Here is a 22,271-nt window from a genome sequence, read left to right on the forward strand (position 1 = left end):
AAAAGCACTAGTCTACTACATATGCTCAATTTACTCATTTCGGGATAAATCAATGTCACCAATCCATCCTAATTCATGTGCACTCACAAGAAAGAAAGTCCCAAAATCACCATATTTACAATAACAACACAAGGGACAAATGCACAAAAACACTCACTCTCAACAAAGAATTTCAAGTGTTACAAAATATCATGCCATAAGCTTGCCCTTATTTTAATTCTCCGCCTATTCAAGAACATTCGGTTGGAGATCCCATAAGGACTTTTTAAGCTTGTAATGTAGGTTTAGGGAAGGGTAGGATAAGCATTTGGGATACAAGTGACTACACCCTCCTTGAACACTACTCACATTTGTCTTTCTTTTTGCACTTTGCTTCTTTTTAAACCACATCGCCCTTATTGGCATCTAGTTACCAACATAGAACCACCTTAAAGTAACTCTCTAATTTTTTCAAGAATCCATATTTATATATATACATATTTCTCTCTCTCTTTTATACTATTTTCTTTTGGAGCTTGAGTAACTTCATATGAACAACTTTGAGGTATATGTTTCTACCCTCAATGTATAACCTTACCAATTTCCAACTTGACACCAACACCCCCAACTTAGGCTTTTAGCATCATTCTCAATATTCAAGGAGGGATGGGTTCAAAAGAGGGGATTATTTCACAAAAGGGTAAAGGTTTGTAATGAGGTGGCCAAAGAAAAAGTTAAAGGCTCAAATAGGGTAAACTAGTGATAATATTTATGCAATGGTAGGCTTGAAAGGCTAAAGAGGCTTTTTCAAAGATTACAAAGAATGCCTAAGGTCATCCTTCCAACCAAACATAATTAACATTAGCATTGAAAAACCAACCAGGCAAGTTCTAGATGATAGAAGTAAACACAAGAATTATTTATAACAAAAACTAGCACACATGACACATGAACTAATCAAGTCGGATCAATTTAACTTCTTAACAAGAGCATTTAGAGCAATATCATGCCAACTAGTGGGCAAAGAGTCACCAAATGAGCCAAAAGATTGTCTCAAAAATTATTCTTCCCCATGCAACTTATTTTTTCAATTTAAAACCAAAAATTGGAGGGGTATTCTTAATTCACACTTCACATACAAGAGACTAATTTTGTTAGTCCCAAATAATCCAAAAATATTCACATAACAAAATAAGACTAATTCCCTTAAGAAAGTCGTCACGCCATCCGTCATAGGGAAAAGTCACCCGGTTCAACAAATAAATATTCCTTGGGAAAGAACCGTAGCATAAAGAAAATTCAAGGACATTTATTGAAAAGTATATTACTATTAAAAGAGATAAAAATAATATAAACTAAAACTACTGAACAAGATAAAATAAACACTACAAAAATAAAAATAAAAGAACAAAACTACTAAAAGAAACTAAAATAACAAAAGCAACTAATACTAAACGAACAAAAATAACATAAACTAAAAACTACTAAAGAAAATAAGTAAAGAAAGAAAAAAAAATAGAATAACAAAAGTGACTAATCTTGACTATGTAAAACCAATCACAACTATGCTCGGCAAGAGCACATGATAATCAATAACAAAATAAGCCCGGCAAGGGCACACAATATCCATACAACAACATAAAATCGGCAAGGGCAAATATATAGCATCAATGTACGAATAAAGTATATTCCATAAAGCCACCCCCAACTAAAATATTGCAGTATCCTCACTGCACAATATCAAAATAAAATAAGAGTAGTTTGAGGGTCTCCCTGAGGTCTGCATCAGACTAGTAGACTGTGGGAAAAGGGCTAATCACTGCCGTTGAAAACTCTCGGCCTCATCATCCTCAGTGTCATCAGTATCATCATCAGCAGCACTCGACATGAAAGAGTACTCCTCACTATCCTCAACATCAGCAATATGTATCTTCTTGTTCAGCTTCCCCAATTTGAAGATGGCTTTGATGCCTCTCCACATTTTGATCATAAACTTGCCCTTCTTCTTGTTGCTCGCTTTATCCTTTTCAAAGTCTGATTAAAGATCTACATGTGCCTCAGCCAAGTTGCCATAGGCAGCCTCAAGTCTGCCAACTGATGCTGCTATCTTCTCCTGAGACTTTGCTTGCTTTTTCTGTGCATCTAAGTCGGTCTTCATGTCATCCCTAGTGAAGTACTTGGGCATAGGCTGGGAGTGTGAGGGTTCACTGGGGAGCTTTGACACTAAGTCACGGATGACGCCAAGCTGCGAGTTCAACATCCCAAATGGTCCCTCAGGCACTGCTGCCTATGAGGATGACTCTGATCTGCCAACAATGGTGACTTTCCTCTTCTTGCTCTTGACTGCACTACCCTCACCCGTTACTCTCAACGGATGAAAGGGTTTGTCGGCCGGCAACCAATGATCGGTGCTGCGCACCTCAACCTCTGCCTGCCTACACAACTTTGTGATCAGTGAAGGAAACATCAACCCTTGGTTGTCGTCGTGCAAGTACTCTCTCAGCTCCCGCAGGATATAATGACCAACATTCACAGGAATGCCGTCAAGAAGGAATGCAATGATCAAGGCTCTAGTGTATGATATATCTGAAACATTTCCACAGGGTGATACCCTGTTGCAGAGGATGTAGAGCCATATTTTAGCTTCAGCTGTGAAGTCAATCGACTTCAAACCCCTTCTTTTGTTGGCCCATTTTGCTCTCATGCTTGCTGGATAGAGTTTAGACACAAGCCATTCTGCGTTGTTGCAATGATATTTTTCTAGCACGGACTCGAGTAGATGGTCAGGAATCCCGAGTATGTCATTAATCTACATAATTCCAAATCTCACTATCTTACCCCTTATGGTTACTTATGGGTCGTCGAAGTTTGTACGCTTAAGATTCGCGTAAAACTCACGAACCCACTCCTCATTGGCTTTGCACGGGGTGGGCATGAAGCAAGACCAGTCGGAGGCTTGAAGACGGCCATAGAATTCTGGGAGTAGTTCGGCCAATTTCTCCTCGGAAATCCCCTTTTCAAGCACTATCTTCTTGGTGAGGAGGTTGTCATACTACCGGCGTTGACAATCAGCCGACATGAAGTGTGACTGGTCAAATTGTTCTTCCACAGCTTCCTCCTCAATTTCATGACCAAGCAAGGCATTTTCGTTCATGTTTGGGTCCATTTTAGCTCAAAGTACCTGATGAAATGAGGGTTTATTTCATTAAACCAGTTCGATATCCGCACCTGCGACTCCAGAAGCGCTTCTGCGATGACGCTTCTGCGAGTTTTATGTCGCACCTGCGAGAGGTTGCGCATCTGCTCCTTTGTTTCCACTTCTGCGTGAGCGCACTCATGTGCCTATGTCCGCAGGTGCGGTTATGCCAGGATTTAGCATGCCAATTCTGGGCAGCTACTGCTTTGGTTTGTTCCAACACCCCAAACTTCTTAATGCAACTCCAAAAATTCTAAAACTTGACAGATTAGTCAAAAATAATATACTAAGCTATCCTAAAAAATAAAAATTTTAAAAATGACCGAAAATTTTGAAAACAATGGGTTGCCTCCCACCAAGCGCTGCATTTAACGTCGTGGCATGACACAGGTCAACTTTACCACTTTTATCGCCACTTGGACAATATGAATTGGGCACCTAACTTGGAATCAAGCTTGTGACCACGAGCAAAGGGGGATAGTAAGTAAATGATCAAGCCAAACTTTAATTTCTTCATTTGGCGTTTCTTGGATTTCATGTGAGGAATGTCATTTTGCCTTTTTGAATATGCAAATTGCAAAATGTATGGCTATTGCTTTTCTTCTTTGCACTTCTATATGGATTTGCACGGCTCAATTTCTATATCACCATGCAATTCCAAGGTTGAAAAATGCTTGGAATGCACCCTCAATCCCTTAAATTGCAAGTCTTCCCAAATTTTGACATTCTCTTTTTTTCTCGAACTAGAGTCAACTTCAACCATATTTTCACTTACACCGGTTGACTCTAATTCCATATTTTTCTTGGCATCATTAATACTCATGGAGTCGGTTGGTAGATGTTCAATACTTGATTCCTCAAAATAAAGCTCACTTTCTTCCTTGATGTCGGACTCTTCTTGATCTCTTTCCACACTCTCAAGTTGGTGGGCATAGTGAGCCTCAACCAATATTTTTATTTGATTTTCCAAGGTGCGGATACCATCATCATTTTGAGTTAGTGCTTGTTTTAAGTCCTCGAGTGCCAAGCTTTGCTTCTCCTCAATTTCAATATTGGCCTCCCACATGAGCATCATCCTCTCATTTTGAGCATTTGAGAGTTCTTCTTGGTTTTGATCAAGTGCCAAGGAAGGATTTTCGACTTCCACATCTAAGGAAGGTTCTTGGCTATCATCCACTTCCGAGGATTTTTGGACCTCTAAAGCTTCAAGCATTTCTCCCATTTGCAAGTTCAACTTTTCAAGCACTAAATCATTTTGGAGACTATTTCCCAAAATCTCCTCCAAGGCATTTTTCTCTTTGTTTTCTCCTTCAAGTAGGCATTCTAACCTGAGCTTAAACTCTCCATTTTGTCCATGCTCAATTTCTTCCACCTCCATATCCCTATAATTTTCATCACAAAAAGTATAATCATCATAGCGGGGGCTTGGGTAAGGGAAGTACATATAAGCACAATTATTCCAATGACCATTTTAACAACCACACTTATCACCAATACTCCACTCATGGGTTTGAGATTGTGCGCACAATCCGCCCCCGGAAAATTTAAACAATTTTGCCACGAATGTGGTCCTCTACAATAAGGACAAGGGTCATCAAAGTATAAACAATTATCATCCGACCAATTTTTATTATATGATGCTATTTTTCAAAAACTAAGAAAATAAAAAATAAAAATAAATAAGAAGAATAAACAAAGATAAGAAAATAATTATACAAATATTTACAAGTTTGGACCAAAGCACTTACGCTTATTTCTCAAACAACCTAAATACAACAAATTGTTCCGCCAATTTGAATGACGTCCAAATCTACTACTAACAAGTAAATGGACACAGTTGTATGTAATATAATTTACCCAACTATGAGTCGGAGTCAAATCCCACAAAGAACAACATGTAGGCGATTAAGAATGTAAGAGAATTATCACTTATTATGCAATGCCAAACACTTAAGATGGTTGTTGAGAAACTATTATAGCTAAATACGAAAATGTAAACTAACCTAGAAAGCAAGTAATATGATCAATGGCTACAAGCATGGATGCATCACGAATTACACTCAAGTAACGATCCAATATATTTTATAATTTTATAAATATGAGCAAGTTTATGTTAATTAACTTCGGATAATAATTCTATATTAGCTTCTCTCGAAGACTAACAAGACTTCCTAATGGAATTATCTCTATAATAATTAAGCGATTAAGCACACTCGAATATGGCTACAAGTAGTTCATTCCTATCCCTAGGTAGAATCTATAAAGTGAGGGTTAACGCCTCAAGTTCTTGTTAATTAATCTTTTCCAATCTCGAGTTATTTTTCTCAAAATTAATCCGAAGTGAATGGGCGAGTCCTAGGGTTGGCTAATCCCTTTAGAAACATTAAAGAACAAGAATAATTAAAGAAACAATAACTCACGTCATAATAAATAAAAATCGTTCAATACATAAGCACAATAAGGTATTTAATCCACACTTTAAACATGAATATTCTCATAAACAAGATTCAAGTGTTGGAAAAAATACTACACACTTAAATATTCAATACAAAGCAAGGAAATGAAGAAATGAGCATAAATGAGTAAGAGATTCTCAACCAAAAGCTTCAAATCTTCAAGATCCAAGTGTGTGTGCAAGAACCCTAGCTCCAAAACTTGTGTTCTCTAGTCTGAGAGACTGAACAATAAGCCAAAGATCTCTTTCCAATAAGCTAGGTCGTGGATTTGTGGGTTTGGAGTTGAGAAAATGTGAATTGTCAATCCTGTCCAGGTCTGAAGCCTTTTGAACGCACCTGCAGAAGAATCTTCGCAGGTGCGGCTCCGCATATGCAGATAGATTATCGCATAAGTGAAATTATATGGGAAACTCTTGCTCCGCAGAAGCGGATTTGTATGCGCAGACGCGCGATCGCAGATACGATCATTAAGCGTAGAAGCGTTGCCCGCAAATGCGGTTGGTCGATCGCAGAAGTGATTTCTACCAGCTATCTCTTGTCCCGCAGATGTGGGTCCTTTCTCACAGATGCGAGACCTAATAAGCGACTTGCCTTTCACAGATGCGAGATATCTGAAGGCTTTTGCATTGTTTCAACTCTTTTTTGCTCAATTCCACTTCAATTGAATTTAACTCTCTTCATGGCATCATTTACCTGAAAATTTAACAATACGCACCATAAATAACCTCATATTATAATTAAAGGACGTAAAATCTAAAGAAAAGAGACTAAAATAAGTGGTAAAATCACCACTCATTAGACAGCTCGGCCATGACGACAGTGAAGACGACATCAGACACCCAGATATGGTCGAAGCTGCAGGATCGACCATAGAAGACCTCAACTCCATTCAATTATACCCCAACGACCATAACAAAAAAGCTTACATCGGCTGCAAACTTCAGGAACCAGGTAAATTCCATCAATTCCTAGCCAGTCATGCAGATATGTCGGGTATCCCGAAGAAAATCGCCACACACAAACTGAACGTCGACTCATTCCACCCCAATGAGACAGGTAGACATAAGTTTAACTTCGCTGTCAATGACACGGTACGTGAAGAGGTGGAAAAACTATTGGAGAATGGCCCCATCAGGGAGTCGAAGTACCCCTAGTGGGTCGCTAATGTGGTAATGGTTAAGAAGAAGAATGGGAAATGGCGGATGTGTGTGGATTTCATAGATTTGAATAAAGCATGCCCAAAGGATTCGTTTTTATTACCCCATATCGACCAACTCATCGATGCAACAGCCGGGCACAAACTACTGAGCTTCTTGGACACCCATTCAGATTATAATGAAATCCTAATGGAAGAAGAGGATTAGGAAAAACCCACATTCATCACCTATCAGAGGACGTACTGCTATAGGGTCATGCCCTTCGGGCTAAAGAACGCGGGGACAACTTACCAAAGGTTGGTGACGAGTAATTTCAAGGACCATCTCGGCAAAATGATAGAAGTCTATATAGACGACATGCTGGTCAAGTCTAAAAGGAAAGAAGATCACTTGGACCATTTGAGAGAAACTTTCGACATACTTAGACGATACGGAATGAAGCAGAACCCCAAAACATGTGCGTTCGACGTGGACTCAGGAAAGTTTCTAGGTTTCCTGGTATCACAGAGAGGGATTGAGGTCAACCTTGACCAAATCAAAGCCATCGAGGGGATACCGGAACACTTAACCACTAAAAAGCAGGTTCAAAGGTTAACTGGCCGTATCGCCGCCCTATCAAGGTTTATTTCACAATCATCGGATAGGTGTCACAAATTCTTTGTCATACTTAAGAAAGATAACGACCTCCAATGGACTTCTGAGTGCGTCCAGTACCGAAGGATTTAAAATTTTACTTGTCGTCTCCACCATTGCTTTCAAAACCAGAGCCAGGGGAACGTTTCCTTGTTTACCTTGCTCTATTCGAAGTAGTTGTGAGTGCAGTCCTGGATCGAGAAAATATAGGTACACAATCCCCCATCTATTATATTAGCAAAACGTTAGTCGACGTCGAGACGAGGTATCTTCACCTCGAACAATTGGCCCTGGCCTTAGTCGTAGCTTCGTGAAAGCTTAGACTGTATTTCCAATGTCACCCTATCTCGGTCATCACGACTTTCCCCATGAGAAGCATTTTGCATAAACCCGAGCTATCAGGAAGGCTGGCCAAATGGGCCATCGAGCTAAACGAGCACGATATCACGTACTAGCCGCAAACAACGATAAAGTCACAAGTGCTCGCTGACTTCATCGCCGACTTCAGCGCAAAAGTAATGCTCGAAGTTGAAAGAGAAGCCTCTCAAACTTTCCCCCAAACATAAGACCTCTAGGTCCTGTACACCGATGGCGCGTCCAACACGTCAGGGTCTGGACTGGGACTCGTACTAGAAGTCCCAACCGGTGAAGTAATTCTCCAGTCCATAAGGTGCCCGAATATGATTAACAACGAGGTTAAGTATGAGGTCGTAATTGCAGGTTTAAGGCAAGAACTCAAGTATGGGAGAAACGGTTAAAACTATGTTGTGATTCCTAACTCGTAGTCAACTAGGTCATAGTGACTTTCCAAATCAAGGAACAAGGATTGCAAAAGTATCAGACTGAAATTTGCAAGCTGCTACCCGAGTTCGACGAATACCATCTCAACCAAATTCCACGAGCACAGAACGCTGAGGCAGATGGCCTCGCTAAGCTAGCCGCAACCACCAAAAATATTACAAACGGAGACAGAAATGTGGTCTACCTCCTCAACTCATCGCTAGACCAAGTCGAGGTAAGAACCATAAACTTAACTTCGGACTTGCGCAATCGCATTATTACATACTTGCAGAACGGCATACTCCAAATGATAAAAAATAGGCCAAGAAACTGAGAATGCAAGCGGCCAAATATAGTATCATCCACCACGACCTGTATAAGAGAACTTATGATAGCCCTATGGCAAAATGCTTGGGCCCAAACCAAACTCGACGCGTCCTTGAAGAGGTCCACGAGGGTCATTGTGGAGCTCACTACGGCAATCGGGCTCTGGTCAGCTGCCTCATATGGGCAGGATACTACTGGCCCACCATGAAAAAAGAATCGATGTGAGTCGTGGTCGAGATGTCGATAACGGTCGATATCGAGCATCGTTGATGAAGCTGTAACAGCTACACTACTAGAAATTCGGTAAAAACCGACCAAAAAAATCGACCAACGTTGGTCGGTAATGGCAAAAAACCGACCAAAACGCGATCATTTACGTGTGGACGGTATTTTTGTGGTCGGAAAGGAAGACGGTATTTTTGTGGTCGGAAAGGCATACCGACCAAAGTTGGTCGGAAATTACCGACCAAATTTGGTCGGTCAATTAAATTCAAAAAAAAAATATTGCAAAAAAAACCGACCAACTTTGGTCGGTTTTTTCCTACCAAAGTTGGTCGGTATTTTAATTATGTAATAAAAAGATTCACCATCTGAGAATCGAACCGGGGTCTGTACTGTGGCAGGATACTATTCTACCACTAGACCATTTGTACATTTTGTTTTAAGACTGTCTTTTATTTGATTTATACTCTTTAATTGTATTTTCGCACGAAAATAACCGACCAAAGTTGGTCGGTTTTATTAAAAAGTAAAATTACCGACCAAAGTTGGTCGGTTTTTTTAAATGACCCGCCGAATTAACCGACCAATTTTGGTCGGTTTTTTTAATATTAATTTTTATTTATATTAATTGAAAAACCGACCAAAGTTGGTCGGTTTCTTGAAACATAAATTTCGCGGGACTCAAAAATAGTTTCCCGCATTTTTGCGCCAAAGAAAACCGACCAAAGTTGGTCGGTTTCGTAAAAAAAATAATATATATATTTTGAAAAACCGACCAACTTTGGTCGGTTTTTTGGTCGGTTTTTTTACCGACCAAAGTTGGTCGGTCGACCTTGGTCGGTTTTTGCCGAATTTCTAGTAGTGCTAGTTTTCGAAATAAAAAATTGAAGGGTATATTCTAGTAAATATTCTCTGCACTTGTACTATTATGGTTTATTAGAAATATGTCTCATATAAATAGAAAAAATGAGGAAATGATGTGAGACACGTGAGATTCATCTGTAAGAACAAACTTTTGGCTAAATATTAGCTCTCTGGCTAAGATACAAGCATCACCTTTTCATCGAGATTCTTGTCGAAATTATTCCCTACTTTCCATCAGATCCGAGAATAATTCGAACATTCAAGAATCTGGTTGTCATTCATCATTGTCAGGAGGATCAGCTACCTAGTTCATCCTTTATTGGGTGAATCACTCCTCCTATTTACTTAAATGTCATTTATTGTCATTCATTGTTATTAAATGCTCTATTATTGCTCATACTATTTGGAATTGTTATTGCACATTGTTGTTACATCTTTGCAAGATCTGTTCGACGCTAATCACGTTTTCGGAAATCGCATCTAAAAATATTATTGTTAAGTAGGTTTAATCCGTTATCACAGAAACTTAATTATTGAATCAAGGGTTATATTTTTTTGTCAAACAAAAGTGTTCTCACTAAGAGATTCAAAGCATGTGGATCTGCTTTGGTGGAATACAATAATTATTTATGTAAAAAGATAATTTTCATTTTAAAGATTGGACATAATTCTAACACAACTTATAATTGAAAGTCTTTGTCATTACGACCCTACATTAATAGTGTAATGTATGTATTAAAGAAAGAAAAAATAAACGACAATGCATGATGTGATTAGGGACGGTACTATTGGACAATTTTGGACTAGAATAGTTCTTATTATTAATATACAGACAACTTTTTGATGCACATGTATCTTATGTCAACTGATACAAACTTTTAAAATAATATAAATAATATTAATAGATAATTTTAAAAGAAACAATACAAGCTCAAACTTAATTGCCGAATAAAAATGATTAGCTAAATTTAGTTAGATATAGATACGATCGATGTGTACATACAAGCACAAACCAACATAAACTTAATTATGTAGCACTTCCACTCTTTGACTCATCCATAAGTATATCGCACGTCAAAAATATTTACAATAAGTGTCATACGGGAGATACAAATACAAAGTTTTGAAGATAATTTTGTTTCATATATTTAAGACGTCAATATACAAGACCAAAGGGATGTGGAACACATAATCTAATTTTCAAGTGTAATATAGAAAATAAATTTATTTCTCATGGAAAAACTGCATCGTAGCAAAAGTTCTGCATAAACAATGATATTCTTTACACGAAAATAAATCAAGAAAAATTATAAAAACTATTAACTACACCAGTTAGGAGCTATGATGAAACTAAGAATTAATTAATATTCTATCCTAGCTAATTCGGTCCTAAAAATTTTGTCCACCTTCTAGTTTTTAGTATCATAAATATTGTTCGGATTTGACAACTACATTAGAATTTCAAAACATAATCCAACTACCCTATACAAAGAAATAGTTGGAAGGAACGAAAGAAGAGAAAGGTATGGCATTAGCAAAAAACTTATAAAAAGTAACATGAAAGAAAAAGATATACCTTATTTGACATTTGTAGATTTCTGTACGTAGGAGATGGTGACCAGTGAAAGAGAGAAGATAAATAATTCTAATTAGGAATTGAAAAGCTGTAAAGTAGTATAGTTTTATATAGGAATTGAAAGATAACATAAAAGTAGCATTCAAGGAAAGGATACAATGATCTTTCAATTTTTGTAGGATATTTTAGTAATTCACTTTTGACTTTGGAGGTTCACACTTATAATATAGTATGACATGATGATTATGTGTTTACCGTAATGATATAAAAAATCTTCAAGCTGTATTCGTGTATTATAACTTAAATGAAGTATTAGTTTTCAAGAAGGTCTGAAACTTAAAATATTTTAAATTAAAGTACTAGATTGTAAGACTACTAATACAACCATGAGATAAAGAGTTTTGCTAGTTGTTAACTAAACAGTAACTAGTAAAGGGCAGCTCGTGGGTGCACAATGCATCTCGCGTTCACGCATGGCTCGGGAATGAGTCGCACCCCAAGAGATGTGATATAGATAGTCTACCCTACTTAATGCAAACATTTGTGGCTATTTTCACGGCTCGACCTCTCTTTATTGTTTCTTCTGAGGCTCCCCTTTAACTAAACAGTAGCTAGTACACTATTATATATATGCTGGAAATATAACGTTAACTTTTGTTGACAGCAGATTGTCTCAGCTTTCGAACAGCCTTGGCCATCAAGCGGATTGTATGGATAAGGAAGAGGAGGGCCATGAGTCCTATCCATATGAAAACTGAGATTCCTAACACATTGGCGAGTGGTTCCTCTTGGCTTTCTGGTGTAAAGACAGAGATAGACATACCATAAGTGTATGCGGTTGCAGAAATGGCGATCCACATGATAAACATCAATATCCACATTAATCCTTTCTTCCTTAAAGGTAAGCCACTGATCAACAGTAATATGACGCTCATTGATGCCATAAACCCAATTGTGTTTGCGATTAGATATCGTTGATAACCAATTGGGTATTTATCTGCCATCACTGATGAACCTGCTGTATGTTTTGCTTCATGACCTGTAAATAATCATGTGTCAACAACATTGACAGATTTTAACTTCATATCTTTGTCTAATATATAGTAAGTATTCTCTATCATGATCATGTGCTAAAATGCATACAAATCCCGAGATACTTTCCTTTTTACTCCGTTTCAAAATAAATAGTTTAATTTTAAATTATTTATTTTACCTATTTTATCATTAATAAAAAGTTTTTATAATCACACAAATGTCAAATTTTACCCTTTAAGCTTTTAAGACCACAAGTTTCAAAAGTCTTTTTTTTTCTTCTTAAAACTCTTGCCAAATCAATCTGCCTCATCTAAATTGAAACGGAGGGAGTACATATTTAATTTAGCATCCTACACATTTTTTGCTTTTCCAAATTACACCTGCGCAGCTCTGTCTTAACCACTTTCTTCTTGTATTTACCTCCAAGAGCAATTTATGTGATCTCCAATTAACTTTTGTTTTATTATAAGAAATCAGCTTATAACTGTAAAGATTTGCTTATATATACATAGATTTTTGAGACTCGACTTTTTAGTCTTTAAATTGAAAGATTTGCTTTTATATATATATATATATATATATATATATGTGTGTGTGAGCGCGCGCGCGCGCACGCGTGTGCACCAAAATTTAAAGTATATATGATACGATAGTTATTAGGTGCACCTCTCCAAGTGAGATTATGAGCTTAAATTTTATGTCAATTTTGTAGTTTTTTTTTTTTCTAGAACTAGGTGCCTATGGGAGATGGACATGTCACTTTCTTCGTATTAATAAAGTGTTTTTTTTCTTTCTTTCTTTGTTTGGTTTATTCTTTCAAAAATTTTACCCATTGGAATTCCTACTCATTTTTTGTCACCGTAAAATCTTACTACATGATTAAATGAAATGCGTATATTAAAACTAGTAGCAGTGGATGATATTGTAGCATATAGTTAATCGATGCAACTGATCCAATATTTTTCACACGGAGTATAGATATGGATATAAAAATATTACTGTTTTAAAAATATATATATAATTCCAAATGTATAATGGGTGTAATAGTAATAACGTACTAAAGATTGTACTCGTAAAATTTTTATCGTGCATATACCTCTTCGCAATAGTGCACCCATCTTCCTAAATTTATGGATACGTGATGTGTGGCTATAATTCCATAGTTTCGTACATTATGTGCCTTGCATTTTACATGCTTTAATGATAAATTATACTTTATTTGTGCATAATAGAGTCTATTTTATGTGTAGGTGAATTGTAGATGAAAGTAGAGCAAAATGGATATTTAAACGTTGAAAGTGTGCTTGAGAACAGTGAAAAGGAGAGACCTGGCGAGGCCAGCCAAAGGCCAGGCTGGACCAGGCTTTAGCCTGGCGAGGCCAGCCAAATTCTAGGCGTTAGACTGGCGACACCAAGCCTGAGGCCAAGTCCAATCCGAGTTTTGAAGACTTAATTCATTCCGGGTTTGACTAAGACTCGGACCACACGTTTAGGATTTCTTCTACACATATAAATAGACCTAAAAATACCACTTGGAAGAGGGTTTTTCAGCAGCCACGTTTTTGGGCAGCTAGAGGCAAGGAGAGCTGGTGGAATCACCTCTTGGGAGTTAGAATCATCTATTTCTATATCTTTTCATCTTTACTCTGTATTTTAATTATGCAAAATATTTGGGATATTGTTACTGAGTATGAGTAGCTAAATTCCTAATCTAGGGTTTTGATGGAATCTATTGAAGAATGATTTTCTTGTTATGTTAATATAGATTTGTTGTAGTATTTTCTCTATTTGTTCAACTATATTATTCTTGTGGTTGATTGAAGGGCCCTCAATTAGCTGTGCGTATTTAGTATGTATTACTCGGGAGAGAGTACATATTTAGGTAGTTGTTGAACAATATCACTCCTAAACGTATATGAGGGATCAATACGGAGGTTTAAAGGTGTGATTGGGATAACGAAACCTTGGTGCGATCTGAGTGAGCTGCACTTAATGCCAGCTAGCGTAATTTGGGAGAATATGTCTAGTAAATTGTAGTAATTACTCGGGAGAGAGTTACGACAGTTAGAGTGCTCATGATCGGTAGAGAAGACTTAGGCAAATTTATAGGAAACGTAGCGGAAAGGATTCCGACAATTGGGAAAATCATAACTCTAGACTTTCTTAATCTTGTCTCCAATCCTTATCCTTGTTAATTGATAGTTTTACTGCTTTCTAGTATTTGTTATTTAATTAGGTAAAAAAATAAATATTATAATCCTTATAATTAGGTAATTGTTTGAACTTGTGGTTATTAGCGATATTGAACAACTGTAGATAAGCCTTAGTTCTCTGTGGGATTCGACTCCGGACTTGTAAACCGGATTATATTTGCAACGACACCTTAGTCCTTTTTATAACGCATAGTTGGACGTGATCAAATTTTGGCGTCGTTTCCGGGGAACTAACGGTGTATATGTAGTGTACATATTGCTAGGTTGCAAGTTTAAACTTTTTTTTTTCTTGTATTTGAATATTTTTTATTTTTGTTTTACTTGTTGATTTTAGAAACATGGCATCTTGGAATTATGACAGTTTTGATGTTGGTAATTCTACTATTGATCCTCCTTATGCATATTGTGGAGAAAACTACCCATGAAAAAATTATCAAAATATTCCTGAGAGCGAGTTATGTGCACCAACTCAATCTTATGTGTGGAATATGTGTGATATGTGTGGTGGTCAAGATGGTCACGTTCATGGTTGTGCTTATATGTCTTATCCTCCCCCAACCCCTTACTTTGACGGTTCTACATTTTCATGTGAAGTGAATAAGAACAAAGAATCTTGGGAAGCTGACCTGAAGGAAATCAAAGATATGTTAAAGGTCCTCATGGAACAATATGATGAGAAATTACTGCAGATACGAAGGCAAGAGGCAACTATTCACAATTTGGAGGCTCAAGCTAATAAACTAAGTGAACCTTGTAAAGTGCAATAAGCTTACATTATGGATAATAGCCAAGAAGAGCATGAATGGGCTGCAGAAATTGCTATTATAATGGAGGAGTTGGGAGTAGAATTTGACCAAACCAACCAACTAGAATTTGATGATGTCGATGTTGAAGAATTGGTACTGGAGTCAACTGAGGACCTTACGGATACAATTTTAATTGATTCTAGGTTTTGCCATGAAAAGGATGTGGATAAGACTGTGCATTTTCAGTTTGAGCGCATTTGTCCTTACTCCAAGTACTTTTCCACACTGTGCGTAGATGATGATATAAAAATAGAGTCATCCGGGCCACTTGAGGAGTCACGGAATGAGGAACAAGGTCCCTATATTCTGGAATTCTTCTTGCCAGAAAGTCAGAATTACACACCTCATCTAAAGGCCAAAAAGTGCAGAATACTACATTGTTTCCTTGGGCCAGTTAGATTCGTTCCACCACCCCAAGAGCATGATCATAGAGCAGAATCAAAACTTGGGGTCCAATTCATAAGTTCAAAGTGGAGGCAGAAAGTGATTCGTGTCGTGCCGCAACGTTAAATCAAGCGCTTGTTGGGAGGAAACCCAACTTTACTGCTTTATTTTATTATTTTTTTTATTATTATTATTTTTGTAGTGTCGATTTTTTCTTTTCTAGGAGCATGAAAACAAAGCTATTGGAAGGATGTAATAGCAAACTAGATGGTTGGAACTAAGTGTGAGGTACCCGCACGAAGGACCAAGCCTGGGAGAAGTCTGAGTACCCCATGAGTTGCTAGTGCTTCGGCCTTTGGCCTACCAGGGAGTTTCTTTTACCCTCTTATTGGTTATGGTATGCATTGGGGACAATGCACAATTTTAAGTATGGGGTGAGGAGATTGTCTAGGTGACTTTCTATGATATTTTAATTGTGTTAGTTTAATTGAATTTTTTTTTAGAGAGCAGAAATAGAAAAGATTGGACTTTTCCCGACGATGGATCTATTAGACAATTTTCTTGAGGGATTTAAGTCGAAAGGAAAAAGACAAAAAGGTTTTCTTTTGTTAGGTAGTGTAGCAATTCCCCCTTGATTTTTCTTTGTACCGCGGTTCTTTTCCAAGGGTTTTGTTTGAACCGGGTGTAGTTAGTTTTATTTGTTTTTAGGAATAGGAACCATTGGGCCATGAATTGAATTAAAGCAATATCTCTTAGCTTTGTTATGCCTTGAGAATAGTCAGTACTATGGTTGTGACGCTTAGGCTCAGTTTTTGACTCTCGCATAAGTACCTTAAATCGTATATTCCTAATTTTGCTTAACTGCTCTGACTGGAGTGTCGCGATGAAACCAATCCTGAGTGAGTTATGTGCCATGTCTGTGTGAGATTTTGTATGTATTCTATGCATTGCATTTGATGTCTAGAACTTGACCCGTGTGTTTGCAAAGCGAAATAGTAGTATTATTCAGTCTAAGAAGTGATATAGGCGTTTCTTTGTTAAGCCAGATATATAAATTTTACCCACCTAAATGTTATGTACCGTAGTTAACCCCGTTGAGCCTATAATCTTGTTTCTTTGGTAACCACATTACAAGTCATACCCCTTTGTTTTAATCGACCATATATTTGAATCTTTTCACCTCTCATGAGTACTTGAATTGTTATGAACTTTGTAAAAGTTAAAGTGTGGGGTGGTTGGTTCGGCTTTGGTGTGGAACTAATGAAATAAGGAGAAATGTGCACTGTTTTGAAAAAGTAAGAACCACTTGAATTGAAAAAGAAAGAAACGAAAAATTAGTTGCATTGCTGTGAAAAATATCCCTTGATAGTGATGACTCTTGATGTTATTGTGCTTAAAGAAATATGGAGTTAATATATATTGAGGTGAAGGTGGAGTTATGGTTTGACATAAGTATGTGATGTGTGTTAAAGTATATGTATTAAAGTGCTTAAGGGAGGTGTAGTCACTCATATCCAAATGTATCATACCCGACCTGCAGCCTACATTACAACCCATAAAAGTCCTACTTGATCTTAGACTGAATGAACTCGATTAGTAGAGTATTACACTACGGGCAAGCCTATGGTGCATCTTTTGTAGTATATGAATGTTATTTCTGAGAGTGAGTGAATTCTTCCTATCTTGAGTTCCTACGGTCTTAAAATTTATTGTGTGTGGAACTAATCTCTTTGATTGGGTGAGGGAACATGATTCATAAAGAAAAGGTAATGTTGTTGACATCCATGTCAGAGTAAGTAAGTGAATTGTGAATAAGGCATGGTATTTGTGAGTCGAATCTTGAGGCGAGGATGTCACACTTGTGTGCTTAAACTATTTTAAAAATTCTTGGTGTAATGAGTTAGGAGAATTGCTTAATAAGGCCGTATCAATAAGTGTAGTTTGATTGCTCGAGGACGAGCAATGTTTTAAGTGTGGGGTATTGATGTGTGGCTATAATTTCATAATTTCGTACATTATGTGCCTTGCATTTTACATGCTTTAATGATAAATTACACTTTATTTATGCACAATGGAGTCTATTTTATGTGTAGGTGAATTGGAGATGAAAGTAGAGTAAAATGGATACTTAAACGTTGAAAGTGTGCTCGAAAACAGCGAAAAGGAGAGACCTGGCGAGGCCAACCAAATTCTAAGCGTTAGGCTGGCGACGCCAGGGCTGAGGCCAAGTCCAATCCGAGTTTTGAAGACTTAATTCGTTCCGGTTTTGACTAAGACTGGGCCCACACGTTTAGGGTTTCTTCTACACATATAAATAGACCTAAAAACACCACTTGGAAGAGCGTTTTTCAGCAGTCACGTTTTTGGGCAGCTAGAGGCAAGGAGAGCTGGTGGAATAACCTCTTGGGAGTTAGAATCATCTATTTCTATATCTTTTCATCTTTACTCTGTATTTTAATTATGCAAAATATTTGGGATATTGTTACTGAGTATGAGTAGCTAAATTCCTAATCTAGGATTTTGATGGAATCTATTGAAGGATGATTTTCTTATTATGTTAATATAGATTTGCCGTAGTATTTTCTCTGTTTGTTCAACTATATTATTCTTGTGGTTGATTGAAGGGCCCTCAATTAGCTATGCCTATTTAGTATGTATTACTCGGGAGAGAGTACATATTTAGGTAGTTGTTGAACAACATCACTCCTAAACGTATATGAGGGATCAATACGGAGGTTTAAAGGCGGGATTAGGGATAACGAAATCTTGGTGCGATCTGAGTGAGCTGCACTTAATGCCAGCTAGCGTAATTCAGGAGAATATGTCTAGTAAATTGTGATAATTACTCGGGAGAGAGTTACGACAGTTAGAGTGCTCATGATCGGTAGAGAAGACTTAGGCAAATTTATAGGAAACGTAGCGAAAAGGATTCCGACAATTGGGAAAATCATAACTCTAGACTTCCTTAATCTTGTCTCCAATCCTTATCCTTGTTAATTGATAGTTTTACTGCTTTCTAGTATTTGTTATTTAATTAAGTAAAAAAAAAAATATTATAATCTTTATAATTAGAAAATTATTTGGACTTGTATTTCTTAGCGATATTGAACAACTGTAGCTAAGCCTTAGTTCTCTGTGGGATTCGACTCCGGACTTGTAAACCGGATTATATTTGCAACGACCGCTTAGTCCTTTTTATAAGGCATAATTGGGCGTGATCAATACGCATCTGCATGTTGATACTAAGATGGGTTCAGAAAATGAACCCAACTTATGTGATGACGTTCGACAATACAAAACTTTTAAAAAGAAATGCGTTTGAAATTTGTTGTTTAAAATGAGAAGATATTTATGTGATTGTAAATCATTTTATTAAAGATAAAGTTGATATTTTAAAGTTAAGTTGTTACTAAATATAAAAAAAATGCAATTCTTTTAGACGCTGACAAGAAAGGAAAGAGTGACATTAGTTGGGAGAGAGTATGTATTTTGGATTCTCCTGGGTGACAAATTATTTTCACTTGCCCAAATTCTACTAATTGATGTGTGAACATTGCACGAATAAGAGAAGGAGAAGAGAGAGCACGCTTATTAGTTTGTAAATGCAAATTACTCTGAAACAATATGAGGTGGTTTGGTTTGATTTATTAGGTGAAATTATCATGGTCTAAAAAAAGTATTGCTTCATAACAAATGTTTGGTTAGTATTTTAAATTATCTATAACTAATTTTTGTGTAATTTAATACACCAATTGGTGTAACACCTATCATAGAATGGAATAACAATACATGGATTAATTAATACATGTATCAAATATCAAAATACAAAATTACCCTTTATCTTTTCCTCAACCCCATCGTTTATCACCTTTTTTATTTTATTAAGCTTTAAAAAATAAATCATATTTAAATATGCCCTGCATATCCCATTTTAATTTAGTATAAATTAAAGAATCAAACGTTCGACGAAAATAATTTTTGGATAACTAATCGCTACATTACTAATTACTGTATAACAATCTTTCCATAACTTTTTTCTAAACCAAATGACCCCTCTCTGTTTTATGATGTTTTCTTAGTTTTTTCTATGGTGTTGGAGGAGAGGAGGGAGAAGGAGAGATCTGAAGGGAGTGAGGGGGGAGAGAGGGACCAGGGGCGGAGCTACAATAGTGGGTGCGGGTTCCGGCGAACCTAGTGACTTTTTCCGGAATCATATATTTGTATTGAAATATTTACTAAATCTATATAAATATATACTGCCGAACCCCAGTAACAAAAGGGGTTTTGGTTCAATGATAAGGGTTGTGGGTTCGCTGGAAAAGATGGAGATTCGATTCCCACTGAAACCAATATTTTATTTTAAAATTTAGAACTCACACGGTTAAATCCCTAACTCCACCTCACAAGGGATGGGTTTACAAAATCTGGTTGGCTTTAACTTTTGTGCAAAAACTATAAAACCTGTCTAATGTGTTGCATTAAAAGGGCATAAAAAGGGATAATACATAATTACCCCAAGTTATCACATTTTACCAACTGCACTCTTATATTTAGAGGGGTTCCTATGACCCCTTTATATTTGTTTGAAGTGTTATAAGTTTAACCGATACCAGTCCGGGAAGAAACAGTGTACTGCACACACCAATCATCTTCTGGCACGTAATTTTTTAAATACTATGTTTATTATATTTTCTTTTTTAGTTTTTACAATATTTCTTTTATTAAATATATCTTTTTATTTTTCTATTTTTATTGCTCATCTTCTCTTTTCTTCTTCCCGACTAATATCCATCTTTTTTATCGGTAAAAATGAGGAATCCGGCAATTGAATAGAAATTATTCACCTTCCATAAAGTGTGATTTGGCAGCGATTTCTAAAGTGCTAAAAGGAAAACCATCGAAATGGCCAGAAAATCTTCGGCTACCCCTCTGCCTAAAATCTCCGGCGACCCCCCAATAGAAAAATCTCTCCTTTCATCTATCAATACCATCAGTTAAACACAATCAAACCAAAAAAACTGAGAGAAAGGACCTTAAACCACATCTACGAAGACAACCAACCACTTCCACTTCAAATTGTCACTAATCAAAATCTAAAAACCAAAATTTAAAATGGCAGTGCTTCAAATGGGAAGTGGTTGAGGATGTGATGGGAGAGGAAAGAGAAAAGAACAGAAAAAGAAATGAAAGAATAGAGAAAGAAAAACGAAGGGAGGTACTTGAAGTGGGGAGAAGGTGTGTTGTGAAGCGTGGAGGTAGGAAAATGGGTGAATAGTTCTCTGGCATGGTGAAGAAAATAAGAAGAAAGAGAAAACAAAAAGGAAAAGGAAAATAAAAATTGAAAACAATAATGAAAAATGGTCAAATGTGTTATTTTGGGTGCAAACACGACAGTTGCCACGTGGGTTCAAAAGGGGTTATTTATTTCAGTTCAAACAAGATCAGGGATCATAGGATCCCACAACATATGAGGGTCCATTTGATAAAGAATGACAACCCCAACGAATAATTATGTATTATCTCTAAAAACAAATGATTACCTACCTGCTGGATAATTATCTGTCGTCACTGAAGAGCTTACTGTATGTTGAGGTGATACATTAATACCTGTAAAAAAATATTATCATGCGTCAATTTCATTGATAAATTAAACCTAGTAAGAATAAGAAAGCTTACCTGTGGTATGCAGAGCATGCGCTGTAGTTCAGCTTCGTGTATATATATATATATATACATGTTCAAAGAAAGCTCATTAAAATAGAACTAATTATAAGTGAGAAGTAAGAGAAGCGAATATATAAAGCTGGAGGAAGTACTTGTAATATAAGTACGTACTAGTTTTTTTTGTTTTAAATTTTTTTGATACCCCTCCCCTTTGATTTTCTTTTTGACTCCTTTATTGGAGCTATTGCTCCTTTGAACGATGTAAGTGGGGTACCGAACATATGAGTAACTCCCTCTTATCACGTACTGGTTATAATACAAAAGAATTAAGCAGTCATACTTCTATAAACTTTCATGAAAATGTTGGATTAACTTGGTGCGGAAAAAAAAATCATTATTACAGCTATTATATATACCTGGTAAATCATCTTGCCAAACACCACTAGCAGGGTTGAGACCAGCTTGAAAAGCCATGGTTGCAATTAGCGAAGCCACAATCATTAGTGTATTCCTCTTCCTTTCTATCCAATCATCTCTTTGTAATTTCTCTGAACTCTTTTTCTTGGAAGTATGATTGTCTTTCTTACGACATGCCCCCCTAACTCGAAGGGATTCTCCACTTTCAATGTCTTCAAGTTCAATGTAAAAGCAGGTTCATTGAGTCTCTTCTCCATTTCCATCTCCCTCTATAGATTTTTTACAATACCTTAAAAGAAATCAAGTTAACTTATAGGAGTATTAGTTAACTTTTCTGTGCTTCTTGAGACGTACTTCTTTCATAATTGCGGTTGTTTGTGGAAGTCTTGGTCAAGGCTATCAGGACAAAACAACTTTTAATTGCCTGAAAATATCAAGAACAAGTCGTCGACTAACTTTCAACAACTAGACAAAGCCACTTAAAAGTTAAAAGGACCTTCACATCAAGATAAACAAGCAGCGGAAATATTAGAAAACAATAATGGAAGCAAAATAAAAATAG

The 22,271-nt window shown here is 36.7% G+C and overlaps 1 protein-coding gene across 1 annotated transcript; it reads right to left on the reverse strand.

Annotated features, from left to right (window-relative positions):
* Window positions 1-11,520: 11,520 nt before the first annotated feature.
* Window positions 11,521-22,004, reverse strand: LOC107777687 (uncharacterized). The gene is made up of 3 exons (XM_016597774.2): window positions 21,709-22,004; window positions 21,173-21,235; window positions 11,521-12,229 (listed from the first exon to the last, which is right to left on the reverse strand). Exons 1-3 carry the CDS (start codon window positions 21,791-21,793, stop codon window positions 11,838-11,840), a joined length of 540 nt encoding a protein of 179 aa, XP_016453260.2. The 5' UTR covers window positions 21,794-22,004; the 3' UTR covers window positions 11,521-11,837.
* Window positions 22,005-22,271: the final 267 nt, after the last annotated feature.

The sequence above is a fragment of the Nicotiana tabacum genome, chromosome 23, assembly GCF_000715075.1.
Source record: "Nicotiana tabacum cultivar K326 chromosome 23, ASM71507v2, whole genome shotgun sequence".
Classification (NCBI taxonomy): domain Eukaryota; kingdom Viridiplantae; phylum Streptophyta; class Magnoliopsida; order Solanales; family Solanaceae; genus Nicotiana; species Nicotiana tabacum.